The sequence below is a fragment of the Hyla sarda genome, chromosome 8, assembly GCF_029499605.1.
Source record: "Hyla sarda isolate aHylSar1 chromosome 8, aHylSar1.hap1, whole genome shotgun sequence".
NCBI classification, from domain to species: Eukaryota; Metazoa; Chordata; class Amphibia; order Anura; family Hylidae; genus Hyla; species Hyla sarda.
Genome location: NC_079196.1, coordinates 111,409,182 through 111,424,189, shown reverse-complemented (window position 1 = coordinate 111,424,189; position 15,008 = coordinate 111,409,182). Strand labels below are relative to the sequence as shown.

General features: G+C 41.5%; 1 protein-coding gene across 1 annotated transcript; it reads left to right on the top strand.

Annotated features, from left to right (window-relative positions):
• Positions 1-379: 379 nt before the first annotated feature.
• Positions 380-13,165, top strand: LOC130285291 (gamma-crystallin 1-like). The gene is made up of 4 exons (XM_056536648.1): positions 380-417; positions 3,962-4,019; positions 5,564-5,806; positions 12,890-13,165. The coding sequence occupies exons 1-4, from the start codon at positions 380-382 to the stop codon at positions 13,163-13,165; spliced, it is 615 nt and encodes a 204-aa protein (XP_056392623.1).
• The last annotated feature ends 1,843 nt before the right edge of the window (positions 13,166-15,008 follow it).

Below are 15,008 nucleotides of genomic sequence, written 5' to 3'. Positions count from 1 at the left end.
ACCAGAGTCCAAGAAGGCCACAGCTGAGAAGGAGGAGTTGGCAGAAGGAGAAATCCGCACAGGCACAGTGAGAAGTGGAGAAGCAGAATTCACACCAAGGGACGCCACCCCCACGTGAACAGGGTGCGTGCGTGCGTTTCCCAGACGCGGAGGACGAATAGGGCATTGCACTAGGAAATGTTTGGTACTAGCGCAGTACAGGCATAAATTTTTATCTCTGCGACGAGACCTCTCTTCATGGGTCAGGCGAGACCGATCCACTTGCATAGCCTCCTCGGCGGGAGGCACAGGGGTAGGTTGCAAAGGATTCTGGGAGAGAGGTGCCCAGAGATCAAGGTCCTTTTCCTGGCAGAGCTCCTGGTGTCTTTCAGAAAAACGCATGTCGATGCGGGTGGCCAATTGGATAAGTTCAGAAAGGTTAGCAGGAATTTCTTGTGCGGCCAGTACATCTTTGTTGTTGCTGGATAAGCCTTTCTTGAAGGTCGCGCAGAGGGCCTCATTGTTCCAGGCTAGCTCTGAGGCGAGGGTACGAAACTGGATGGCGTATTCGCCTACGGAAGAACTTCCTTGGACTAGGTTCAGCAAAGCAGTCTTGGCAGAGGAGGCCCGGGCTGGCTCCTCAAAGACACTACAGACTTCAGCGAAGAAGGCCTGGACAGTGGCTGTGGCAGGATCATTGCGGTCAGAGAGCAGTGTGGCCCATGACAAGGCCTTTCCAGACAGAAGACTAACTACGAAAGCCACCTTATACCGTTCTGTGGGAAATTGGTCCGACAACATCTCCAAGTGTAGGGAACATTGAGACAGGAAACCACGGCAGAGTTTAGAGTCCCCATCAAATTTGTCCGGCAGGGACAAGCGGAGGCTAGGAGCGGCCACCCGCTGCGGAGGAGGTGCAGGAGCTGGCGGAGGAGATGGTTGCTGCTGTAGAGGCAGAAGCTGCTGTAGCATGGTGGACAATTGTGACAGCTGTTGTCCTTGTTGGGCAACCACGGTGGCGAGGTCAGCGAGACTTGGCAGTGGCACCTCAGCGGGATCCATGGCCAGATCTACTGTTAGGATTCGGCAGGCTGGAGGTGGATCCTCTGTGTCAGAGAGGGATTGGCGTTTCTAAGTTGCTACTGGTATTCACCAGAGCCTGCCGCAAAGTGGGATGGTCTTGCTGCGGCAGTAGCAACCAGGTCGTGTCCATCGGTAACGGCTCAACCTCACTGACTGCTGAGAGTGGCATGGGACAGGAGGACTAGACAGAGGCGAGGTCAGGCGTAGCAGAAGGTCAGGGCAGGCGGCAAGGTACGTAGTCAAGGGCAACGGCAGAAGGTCTGGTAACACTGGTAAGGCAAACACAGAGAACGCTTTCACTGGCACTGAGGCAACAAGATCCGGCAATGCTGGGAAGGGTAAGTGAGGTTTTATAGGCAGGGAGCAGATGGGAGCAATTACACTGATTGGGCCAGGCACCAATTAGCGGTGCACTGGCCCTTTAAATCTTAGAGAGCCGGCGCACGCGTGCTCTAGAGAGCGGAGCCGCGCGTGCCAGGACGTGACAGCCGGGGAACGGGACAGGTAAGCAGATTGGGATGCGACCCGAGAGCGGGCGCGTCCTGCTATTCGAATCGCATCCCCGCCGGCAGTGACAGTGCAGCGCTACCGGTCAGCGGGTCTGACCGGGGCGCTGCAGAGAGGTGAACGCCGCGAGTGCTCTGGGGAGGAGCAGGAACCCGGAGCGCTCGGCGTAACAGCTGCGCAGGAACAAGAGAGAGAATAATGGCCACTGCTCCCTTATATGGGCAGGGGCGGGGTGAATCTGATTGGTCCGAATACCTGTCATTCACTCGTACACAGAATGATGGGATTGTATACGTCATAGGGACCTCCACAGGTCCTCAAGCAGAAATACCATAGGGTTCACCTCGTCACGTGACCCGCAGGTCCTGGTACGCTACGAGCAGGTAATTAACTATTCATTTACATTTATATAACTATATTTACATAAACCTTGCATAAGTTACTTGTTTACTAGATGGAATAGAGGTGACAAGGGGTAGACTATACAACATGGACCGCTACGTCCTAGGGACTCTGGCTATGGGGACCAATACACATAAAGGGACCGCATAGGATGCGGTACCGGGACACCACAAGTACATGCTGGGAGTTGTAGTTTTGAACAAATCTGTTTAATGTTCTGGCACCAGTTGATTTAAAAAAAAAATAGTTTTTCAGCGGAATGCCCCTTTAAATACACATTTTCCAGCAATGATTTAACATACATTTATTGAGCTGATATATTGTACCCTTCTTATATGTTCATGTAGCTGATATTCTTGTTATGATTAGAGTTCCTCACATAAACTATGACGCTGTGTAATAATGGACTTATCTGACCTCAAGATGTGATGTAACGTAGGGCTGTGATGGTGTGCTGGATGCAATTTTTTCTTCCCTTTCTCTAAGAGTATCCACGCTGAGACACAGCGGAGCTGTTTGCTGGGCTACCATTTGAGATGCAAGTGTCCTGCTGGTTTATATATCAAAGATATCATCAAGTGGTGAGCTGACCCTACTTTTTTTATTTAAACTTTCTATGTTTCTCTTTTTGCAAGAGTCTGAGAAAAACCTGGTTAGCTTTGCTTGGATTCAATCTATATATTGCCCCTTACTGACATTGGACATAAATCCAATGTCATCAGTCAGACCCTGCACCAAGCCAGGGAGTAAAATGGGCTACTATGGAGTTCACCCAGCTATAACTAATTATCCAATTTGGTTACAGCACAGAAACTATGACCAATCTTTATTTTATTTTTTTTACTTTTCTGTGTGCCTTGTCAATAGTTAAAAGGGTTGTCTAATAATGACAACTTAACCTAACCTCAGGATGGCACATGCTTCATTTATTTCCCCGTTCTGTAGATCACGTGGGGGGGCTGGGGGGACGACGACGACGACACAAAGGCAGATATTTGAATGGTTGCCACTGCTGAAACCCGCTTCGATCATGAGATATAAGCCGATGAAGCAGTGGCAATTCCCAATCCCCTTGCTTATATCTCATGAACACAGCGGGTCTCAGGATTTAGACCCAATATGGTCAGCAACTTTTAACATTTCAGAGCACTATATCAAAAGTTGTTTTTAATGACAGTAATGCTTTAAAAGGAAGAGCAAAGATTGATTAATGATTTGTCTAATTGTATGGAGTAGTTTTTTTTCCCCATACATCATGAAAGGGTAGCGTGCTACTAAACATGAAAGAAAAGCCAGAGTAAATGAAAAATTTTCACATGTACAAAAGAGTACAAAACACCAGTACATTTTTCATAGGCTAAGGGAAAAGGGGGTCAACATAGGTCCTTTGTTTGCAGACATCAGCAGCCTGAAGTATATAAAAAGCTGTTACTCCAGAACAGTTCGCAAAGATTGCAGTACATCTCTAGGCAATATGGTTAAGGTAAGCGATTTCCAATAAGACAAATGCCATAAGTCTCCTATAACATATTTTAAGGTACATTTCTGATTTTAACTAAAACTTGCCACTCTTGTTGTAAAATTAACTAGACATGAATTAGTCAGGCATGTATATTTAAATATTTAAAACATGTTTTGTGTGGACGTTTTTGCTTCAAGAGATCCTGTATAACCAGGAGCAGGGGTGTTGCTAGGATTTAGAAAGATCATGAACATAAGCATCAATAAGACTCATAGTTTTGCCCCCCCCCCCCCCCCCCAATAAAAGGAAGCATATATGTAAAATAACCTTAGAACAGCACAGGCTTATGCTCCTTTCACATTATGAGCATTCATCCGTTATTAAACATCCATTTTCTGTGTAAAAACGGATGTATAATAACAGGTGCTTATGGCTGAATAATGTCCATCAAAATAACAGGCATATTCATCCGTTAAGACCCGTTATAACATCCCTCATGTACAGCCGTTTTAACACCTCTGCCTACAGACTCCCACAGCCGGGACTACTGCTGCTCCCATCTTGGAACAGATTTGGAGGATGGCAAGTGGGTCCTGCCTTCTCCCCCTGAGGTTTCCAGCCAGCCATGGTGGGCTGGAGCAGCAGAGCACTGATAACATTGATTAATGCTGAGCCACAGCTGGTTTAGCCATACCAGCATGGTATAGCCCCCTATGGGGGGGGGGGGGGGAGTAAAAAGTGTAAATAAAAAAAAAGTAAAAAGTGTAAAAAAAAGTTAATAAATGTGAATAAGCCCCTCCCCTAATAAACAAATACCAAAGTACAAAATTATGCATTTTTGGTCACTTCATATACCATAAAAAAAAATGTATAAAAAAGCGATCAAAAAGTCCTATCAAAACAATTATGGTACCGAAAAAAAACTACAGATCCCAGCGCAAAAAATGAGCCCTCATATAGCCCTGTATGTGGGGGAAAAAAAGCTATAGGGGGTCAGAAGATGTCAATTTTAAACATACTTTTTTGGTGCATGTACTTATTTTTTAAAGTAGTAAAATAAAATCTACATAAATTGGGTATCCTTGTAATCATAAGGTCCTACAGAATATAGATAAGGTGTCATTTTAATTGAAAAGTGCACTACATAGAAACAGAAGCCCCCATAAGTTACAAAATGGCATTTTTTTGTAGTTTTTTTTTTTTTTATTTCACCCCATAAATGTGTATATATATATATATATATATATATATATATATATATATATATATATATATGATAAGGGATGTCATTACAAAGTACAATTGGTTATGCAAAAAACAAGCCCTTGTATGGGTCTGTAGGTGCAAAATAAAAAGTGTTATGACTTTTAGAAGGGGACGAGGAAAAATCAAAAGTGCAAAAATGAAAATTGCCCAAGTCCTTAAAAAGGGTACTTCAGTGCAAAACAATTTTGTTTTTCAAATCAACTGGTTCCAGAAAGCTAAACAGATTTGTAAATTACTTCTATTAAAAAACATTATTTTTTGTACTTATCAGCTGCTGTATACTCCAGAGGAAGTGGAGTTGTTTTTTTCAGTTGACCACAGTGCTCTCTGCTGACATCTCTGTCCATGTCAGAAACTGTCTGGAGCAGAGAGGTTTGCTATGGGAATTTGCTCCTGCTTTGGACAGTTCCTGACACAGACATAGGTGTCAGCAGAGAGCACTGAGGTCAGACGGAAAGGAACAACTCAACTTTCTCTGTAGCATACAGCAACTGATAAGTACTGGAAGGATTAAGATTTTGTTTATAGAAATAATTTACAAATCTGTTTAACTTAAAAAAAATTTTTTTTTACACCAGAGTACACCTTTAAGGTCAAAATGGGGTCCTTAAGGGGTTAAATCTCTACCATTATCACATGACAAGCAAGGCTGCTACCTAATGCGAAGTTCTCATTGTCTACATTGTGGGGGGGGGGGGGCATTGAAGGAGGGAGCAGTTTGGAGAAGGAGAGGACTGTGTACTGGTTTTACACTAATTCCTGCAGGTTGGATAACCCCTTTAAAACCAAAAAGGGCTTCGTCATTAAGGAGTTAAAATGTCATTGGTATTAAGTTTAATTTAATAATCCATTTTGTACCCATAGATTATATTCTATGAGGAACGAAACTTCCAGGATCGCTCCTACGAGTGCAACTCTGATTCCTCTGATCTGTCTTCATACTTCAATCGTTGTAATTCTATCCAAGTGGAGAATGGAAACTGGATCCTGTATGAACATCCTAACTATAGAGGACACCAGTATTTCCTTAGAAAAGGAGAATATCCTGATTTTCAACAATGGATGGGTTACAATGACTCCATCAGATCCTGTCGTTTAACCCCACAGGTAAATGATTTCATAACTATTATTTATATGACTGTACTTCACAAATTCAAATTTGGGTATTCTCCTTGATAAAGTATGGGTGAAACGTACATTGGGGGTTTCCTTGTTCAATCTGTATCATACCTGTCACATATGTGCTTTATGCATTATGTGTTCAATATATATGCATAGTGCTGTAAAAAGTATTTTCCCCTTCCTTATTTCTTATTTTTATTGGAAATTTGTCACACTTAAGCTTTTCAGATCATCAAAAAACGTTAAAGGGGTTTTCCAACATTGGTCACTTTAGTAATTAAGTGTCATACAGTAATGGACATACTTACCAAGGATCTGTGCTTGTGTTGGTGGTAAATGGCTGTGTCCTGTGTCCCCCATCATGCTGTTGACTTGTTTTTGGGAACTGGCTACTTCTTGTATCCCTCAGATTACAATCCCCAGGATCCTTTGTTTCACCCCACCCATTGCCGCACGGCCACACTCACTTTGATCATATGACTTGCTTGACATCACCTGCCACACATGCTGTGGATCTGCATGATGACAAATACATGCACATGTGAGCCGGTAACTTCCTAAGAAAGCGGGCTTTACACATAAGTTGATTTATGTTGTAATGTATTGAGCTGCAAACCAAGCTGGGAAGGGTCAGAAAAAAAAACACTCCTTTTGTTGGCTGCAAAAAAAAGATCTTCTGGGAAAAGGTGAGACCAAAAAATGTATCACCGGGCACCAAACGCAGGTAAGTGAAGTATATTAGTAACTATATCAACTCTGCGGCCCCTGTCAAAAATCCTGGAATGCCCCTTTAGTATTATACAAAGATATCCCAAGTAAATTGCCATTTTCAAGTGATCATTTCATTTATTTGGGGGAAAAGCTATTTGAACCTTCATGGTCTTATGTAAAAAAAAGTAATTGCAACCTAAAACAATCCAACCTTATGACTAGTTTATGCCACCCTCAGCAGAAACAACTGGAATAAAGCATTTGCAAAAACTGGCAGTGAGTCTTTCACATGGCTGTGGAGGAATTTTGGATCACTTTGTAGAATTGTTGTACCTCAGTCACATTGGAGGGTTTTTGAACATGAACTGCCTTTTTAAGGTCATACCCCATCATCTCAATCAGACTTAAAGAGGTATTCCAGGAATAAAAAAAACAGGTATTTTTTCTTTCAAAGACAGCGCCCTCCTTTCTCCACTTTGGGTGTGGGATTACCACTTGGCTCCATTCACTCCAATGGAACCGAGCTGCAGAACCACACCCAAACTGGAGACAGACTGCAAGAGGTCTTTGAAAGAAAAAATAGGCCTGTTTCTTTAAGTCCTGACTTTGACTAGGCCACATCAATACCTTAATTTTTTTTTTTTTTTACTATTCAGAGGTGGAACTTGCTGGTGTATGTGTCATTGTTCTACTGTAGAAACCAGGTGTGCTTCAGCTTGAGGTCACGAACTGATAGCCAGACATATCATCTACAGGATTTTTTGTAGGGAGCAGAATTAATGGGTTCAGAGCGAGTCATCCAGGTCCTGAAGAAACAAAGCAGCCCTAGACAAGCACATGACCACCACCATATTTAACTGTTGGTATGATGTTCTTTTTCTGAAATGCTGTGCTACTTTTACGCCAGATACAATAAGATGTACACATTCAAAATATTTTGTCTTGTGAGTCCACTGAATATTTAGCCCAAAGTCTTGGGGATTACCAAGATGCTTTTTTGCTAAAATGAAAGGAGACTATGATCTCTTTAGTCAGCAGTGGTTTCCATCTTGCAACTTTACCATGAATGTCATTTTTGCCCAATGTCCTTCTTGTTGTTGCATTATGGACACTGACTTTGTTGTGTTTTTTTTTTTTTTTGTGAAGATTCACCACTCCTGAAAGGGTTCACCACTGTTCAAAATGTTCTCTGTTTGTGGATAATAGCTGTCACATGGATCACTAGAATCCAAAAGTTTTAGTAATTGCTTTGTAACCTTTCCAGACTGATAGATATTAGTAACTTTTTTCTTATCTGCTCCTGAATTTCTTTTGGCCTACTTGACTTTGTCAGACAGGTTTTATTCATATGATCAGTATTCAATCCTGGATGTGGCTAGTGAAATTGAATTTAACCCCTTAGGGACCATGGACGTACGCGTACGTCTAAGCACCCTGGTAGTTAAGGACCAAGGACATACGCGTATGTCCGTGGGAATTTCGGTCCCTGCCGCGCGCCGGGCAGGGACCTGACAGGGTGACTGCTTATATCGATCACCATTCACCCCGCGCAATTGCCCAGGGGGGTCATCAGACCCTCCCCATGTCAGTGATCGGCGCAAAACGCAAGTGAATTCACACTTGCGATTTGCGCGATTCCGGGTCATTACGGGTCTATGGTGACCCGGAATATAAGGGGGATCGCGGTTGTCCAAGCCACCCACGATCCCCCTGAAGCGATAGGAGTGAGGTGGCAAGGGTGCCACCCCTCCTATCCCTGCTATTGGAGGTCTAGACGCCACCACCAATAGCAGATCTGTGGCGGTGGGGGGGGTTAACTTTCATTTTCCCCGTCCTGCCCACCCACAATAGGCGGGGCAGAACGGGGAACTGAAGCGGACAAGCGCCGGAGTCCACTTACCCTGCGGGTGAGGCTGCCGGCGACGATCGGTGTTGGAGATCGGCGGGCGGTGATGACTTGCAGCAGGCTCCCTGGATCCGACGGAAGCCGGTAAGTTGCCTAGCAACATCTGGAGGGCTACAGTCAGAGACCACTATACAGTGGTCTCTATACTGTAGCACTCCAGACGTTGCAAAACTATAACTCCCAGCATGCCCAGACAGCTGTTTGGGCATTCTGGGATTTGTAGTTTTGCTTCAGCTAGAGGGCTACAGTTTGAGACCACTATATGGTAGTCTCAGAACTATAGCCCTCCAGATCTTGCAAAACTACAATTCCTAGTATGCCCACACAACTGTTTGCTGTCTGGGCATGTTGGGATTTGTAGTTTTGCAACATCTGGAGGGCCACAGTTTGCAGTGGTATCTATACTGTAGCTCTCCATATGTCGCAAAACTGTAAATCCAAGCATGCTGGAAGTTGTAGTTGCGATCCCTCCAGCTGTGGTATAACTACATCTCCCAGCATGCCCTTCGTCGATCAGTACATGCTGGGAGTTGTAGTTTTGCAACAGCTGGAGGCACACTGGTTGGAAAATATTGAGTTAGATAACAGAACTTACCTAAAGGTTTTCATACCAGTGTTCCTCCAGCTGTTGCAAAAGTACAACTCCCAGCATGCACGGTCTGTCAGTACATGCTGGGAGTTGCAGTTTTGAAACAGCTGGAGGTTTGTCCCCCATGTGAATGTACAGGGTACATTCACACGGGCAGGTTTACAGTAAGTTTTCTGCTTCAAGTATGAGCTGCGGCAAATTTTTCACCGCAGCGCAAACTCCTAGCAGGGAACTCACTGTAAACCTACGCAATTGAGAATGTATCCTAAAAACACTACACTAAACTGCACTACACTAACACATAATAAAGGGTAAACACTACATATACAACCCTTACACTGTCCCCCCCAATAAAAATTAAAAACGTCTTGTACTGCAGTGTTTCCAAAACATAGCCTCCAGCTGTTGCAAAACAACAACTCCTTCTGGACAGCCACTGGCTGCCCAGGCATGCTGGGAGTTTAGCAACAGCTGGAGGCACCCTTTTGGAGAATCACTGGCGTAGAATACCACTATGTCCACCCCTATGCAATCCCTAATTTAGTCCTCAAATGCGCATGGCGCTCTCTCACTTCAGAGCCCTGTCGTATTTCATGGAAGCAGTTTAGGGCCACATATGGTGTATTTCCGTACTTGGGAGAAATTACACTACAAATTTTGGGGGGCTTTTTCTCCTTGGTGTTAGTGTTGCCCTTTACTTTTTATTTTCACAAGAGGTAAAAGGAAAAAAAGACCATCAAAATTTGTAACGCAATTTCTCCTGAGTACGGAAATACCCCATATGTGGGCATAAAATAATCTGCGGACGCATACCAAGGCTCAGGAGGGAGAGCGCACTATGTACATTTGAGGCCTAAATTGGTGATTTGCACAGGTTTGGCTAATTTTACAGCAGTTCTGACAAACGCAAAAAAATAAATACCGACATGTGACCCCATTTTGGAAACTACACCCCTCATGGAACGTAACTTAGGGTATAGTGAGCCTTAACACCCCACATGTGTTTGACAAATTTTCGTTAAATTTGGATGGGAAAATGAAAAACATAATTTTTTCACAAAAATGCTGGTTTTACCCTAAATTTTTCATTTTTATAAGGGAAAATAGGAAAAAAGCCTCCCAAAATTTGTAACCCCATTTCTTCTGAGTAAGACCATACCCCATATGTGGATGTAAAGTGCTCTGCTGGCGCACTACAATGCTCAGAAGAGAAGGAGCGCCATTGGGATTTTGAAAAGAAAATGTGTCCGGAATTGAAGCCATGTGTGTTTACAAAACCCCCATAGTGCCAGAACAATGGACCTCCCCAACATGTGACCCCATTTTGGAAACTACACCCCTCACGTTATGTAATAAGGGGTACAGTGAGTATTTATTCCCAACAGGTGTCTGACAGATTTTTGGAACAGTGGTCTATGAAAATGAAAAATTGAATTTTTCATTTGCTCAGCCCACTGTTCCAAAGATCTGTCAAATGCCAGTGGGGTGTAAATGCTCACTGCACCCCATATTAAAATCTGTGAGGGGTGTAGTTTCCAAAATGGGGTCACATGTGGGGAGGTCCACTCTTCTAGCACCACAAGGCACTTTGTAAACACACATGGCCCCTGACTTCCATTCCAAACAAATTCACTCTTCAAAAGCTCAATGGCGCTCCTCCTCTTCTGAACATTATAGTTCGACCGTAGAGCACTTGACGTCCACACATGGGGTATTTCCATACTCAGAAGAAATGGGGTTACACATTTTGGGGGTAATTTTCTCCTATTACCCCTTGTAAAAATGTTGAATTTGGGGAAAAAACAGCATTTTAGTGAAAAGTTTTTTTTTTCATTTACACATCCAACTTTACCAAAAAGTCGGGAAATACCTGTGAGGTGTTAAGGCTCACTGTACCCCTTGTTACGTTCCTTGAGGGGTGAAGTTTCCAAAATAGTATGCCATGTGGGTATTTTTGCTGTTCTGGCACCATAGGGGCTTCCCAAATGCGAAATGCCCCCCCCCCCCCCCAAAAAAAAAAAAAAAAAAAAAAACATTTCAGCAAAATTTGCTTTCCAAAAGCCAAATGTGACTCCTTCGCTTCTGAGTATTGTAGTTCGCCCGCAGAGTATTTTACATCCTAACATGGGGTATTTCCATACTTAGAAGAAATGGGGTTACAAATTTTGGGGGGCATTTTCTCCCTCATTACCCTTTATAAAAATGGTAAATTTAGGGGGGAAAAAATGCATTTTAGTGAAAAAATGTTTTTTATTTTTATTTACACATACGACTTTGACGAAAAGTTGTCAAACACCTGTGGGGTATTAAGGCTCACTGGACCATTTTTAAGTGCCTTGAGGGGTGTAGTTTCCAAAATTGTATGCCAAGTGGGTTTTTTTCTGCTGTACTGGCACCATAGGGGCTTCCTAAATGTGACCATTTCAGAAAAACTCACTCTCCAAAATTCCACTGTCGCTCCTTCCCTTCTGAGCCCTCTACTGCACCCCCCAAACACTTGACATACACATATGAGGCATTTCCTTACTCAAGAGAAATTGGGTTACAAATTTTTAGAGGATTTTTCTCCTTTTACCCCTTGTAAAAATTCTAAAACTGGGTCTACAAGAACATGCGAGTGTAAAAAATGAAGATTTTGAATTTTCTCCTTCACTTTGCTGCTATTCCTGTGAAACACCTAAAGGGTTAACACACTTACTGAATGTCATTTTGAATACTTTGAGGGGGGCAGTTTTTATAATGGGGTCATTTGTGGGGTATTTCTAATAAGAAATCCCTTCAAATCCTCTTCAAACCTGAACTGGTCCATGAAAAATTCAGATTTTGAAAATTTTTTGAAAAATTGGAAAATTGCTGCTGAACTTTGAAGCCCTCTGATGTTTTCCAAAAGTAAAAACATGTCAACTTTATGATGCAAACATAAAGTAGTCTTATTGTATTTGTGAATCAATATATAATTTATTTGGAATGTCTATTTTCCTTACAAGCAGAGAGCTTCAAATTTAGAAAAATGCTACATTTTTTTCATCAAATTTTGGAATTTTTCACCAAGAAATGATGCAAGTATCGACAAAATTTCACCACTAACATAAAATAGAATATGTCACGAAAAAACATTCTCGAATCAGAATGAAAGGTAAAAGCATCCCAGAGTTATTAATGCTTAAAATGAAAGTGGTCAGATGTGCAAAAAGCGCTCTGATCCTACAGTGAAAAATGGCCTGGTCCTTAAGGGGTTAACTTTCCAAACAATGTGATTAAGCATAGTAAATTCATGATTTAACTGTATGGGGAATTACTTTTGTTCATGGGGCCATGAACATTTGGATAGCTTTTTCCCCAAAATGAATGATCACATGAAAACAACTTTTTGTGTTTACTTGGGTTATCTTTATGCTATTTTAAAATATATTTGAAGGAAATATTTAAGTGTTAGAAATTATATCAGAAAAGGGGAAAAAACATATTTTACAGAACTGCGTATGTTGTTGTTTTAGTCTGTATGATGCACTTATGTGTCACTATGATACTGTGGCAGTGACTTTGATGTAAAGCTGAAGCATGATTATTTAATGGGTTATGAATCTGTTACCTAATTATTTTTGGTAATTGTTGTGACATTAACATATTGCAATTTAGGAATGCAGCTACTTACTTTTCTTTGGGCAGGGGTTTTGATAAGACCTCATGGCATATCTGTTATTATTTGATTGATGTTTTATACCTATGCATAATATGATATAGTGGCCCAATTCTTTGATGGTTTTAAATTGTAGTATTGTCAACTGCCTGCTCTTTATAATAATTTCAGTTTTAACAATGCTTTCATTTTAAACAATTACTTATTTATATTAAACTACAGCATCGTGGACCTTTCAGGCTGAGAGTCTACCAGAGAGAAGATTACAAAGGTCAGATGATGGAGTTCACTGAAGATTGTCCTGATGTCCATGAGCAATTCCGCTACCATGACATCTACTCTTGCCATGTGCATGATGGATACTGGATGTTTTATGAAGAGCCCAACTATAGAGGACGTCAGTATTACCTGAAGCCTGGAGAGTACAGGAGATACAGTGACTGGGGAGCATCTAATCCAAGAATTGGTTCTTTCAGAAGAGTCCAGTACTTACATTAAACAATGTTTACATTTTGTCAAAATAATAAACATATACAATATTCAGAAGTGTTCATTAGAGATGAATAAATGGTATTATGATGAAATCAAAAGATCACATAACAAGATAAGGTTATACGTAAACCGATACTTAAACCGGATCAGTTAAAGTGAGAAAATAAGGAAGGTGCCATAAAATATAACTTTTAATCTAAATGGTTAAAACTACACCAAAAAATAATTATTAGGTATGAGTGTGTGTCAAAAAGTGATACTGTCACCAAACAAAGAAAAAGGGGATTTTAATGCAACAAGATAAATCATCCACTGTAGGGGAAAACACACACTGCTAAATGTAGATGTGGTGCCAAACGTAACTCTGCAGTGGAAGGGTGCCCGTCTGATGTCAGGGAGCGCACCAACATCAGACAGGCACCCTGCCACTGCAGAGTTACGTTTGGCACCACATCTACATTTAGCAGTGTGTGTATGGCCTATTCATTCCCCTACGGTGGATGATTTATCTTGTCTCCCCAATGGTTTATTTATGATAGGAGGAGAAGATTGTATCCCCTGGTATCTGGTATCGTGCAATTGGCAGGTTATCAATCCTGCCGGGGAGAAATATACATCCATGAAGTGCATTATCCTGTGATGTCCTCACTCCATTTACTCCTATTCAGGCCTACTGCTGCTTATATATAGATACGTTTTTTTTCTGACACCTCTCTGTGGAGAAATTATATGTATATTCATTAGCCTTTGCTTTTTCTATACCCCTGATAACGTTCAATCTATTATATTCATCTGTTTCAACAGAAACGGGTTGGGTCTATAGCAAGGGGTTAAGATTACCTATATATCGTGTACAGAATTTGGGATCATTGAGTATGATTGACTGGGGAGTTGCATTAACAATTGCATTAACATCCCTTGTTTCTTTGTTTGGTGACAGAATCACTTTTTGACACACACCCATTCCTAAAAAAAAAAAAAAAAAAAAAAATGGTGTAGTTTTAACCATTTAGATTAAAAGCTATATTTTAGGGCACCTTCCTTATTTTCTCACATTATCATGAAATGCAAACATTTTTCAATTAATTTTGGGTTAAAAACTCAAAATGGTCAATATTGATAATGATAAGGGAATACATAACCATGGGTAAGACCTGGCAGAGCTCCCCAGCCTACCCTGCATGACAGTCAAATATAAGGACTATAGGGATGATGACACAGTGAATGATTCATAATAATTATGAAAGGGGTACTCCAGAGGAAGTTGTATAATTATTTTCTGTCTGACCACAGTGATCTCTGCTGACACCTCTGTCCATTTCAGTAACTGTCCAGAGCAGGAGAAATTTGTTATGGGGATTTGTTCCTGCTCTGGACAGTTCCTGACATGGACAGAGTTGTCAGCTGAGAAAACTGTGGTCAGACAGAAATGAACTATACAACTTCCTCTGCAGAATACAGCAGCTGATAAGTACTGGAATGATTAAGATTTTTAAATAGAATTAATTTACAAATATGTTCAACTTTCAGCCACCAGTTTATAAAAATAATAATAATAATAATAATAAATGTTTTCCACCTGACTACCCCTTTAAGCAGCAGAAGCAGAAACTCTTTTTCATTTGAGCGGGTGGGACTCCAGGGACAGTAAATTATACATAGTGAGAGTACAGAAATACCAAAAGATAGTGTAGTGGATTAATGTCAGTCATAGTTTCAGTGTATTTTTAGTGAAGAGTGCAAGAGAGAAAAAAAATGTATAGAGTTTTGGAAGGAATTCAGTCTCACAATGTAACTTGTGCAGGCAAGCTCCAGCAAGCAGCCATTAAAGGGGTACTCTGCTAAAAAA

Bases quoted from the DNA above. Each gene is read 5' to 3' on its own strand.
- LOC130285291 (XM_056536648.1), top strand. From the start codon at position 380: ATGTCGATGCGGGTGGCCAATTGGATAAGTTCAGAAAG. The intron at 418-3,961 runs GTTAGCAGGAAT...CTCTGCCTACAG, and splicing joins AATTGGATAAGTTCAGAAAG to ACTCCCACAGCCGGGACTAC. The intron at 4,020-5,563 runs GTGGGTCCTGCC...TTGTACCCATAG, and splicing joins ACAGATTTGGAGGATGGCAA to ATTATATTCTATGAGGAACG.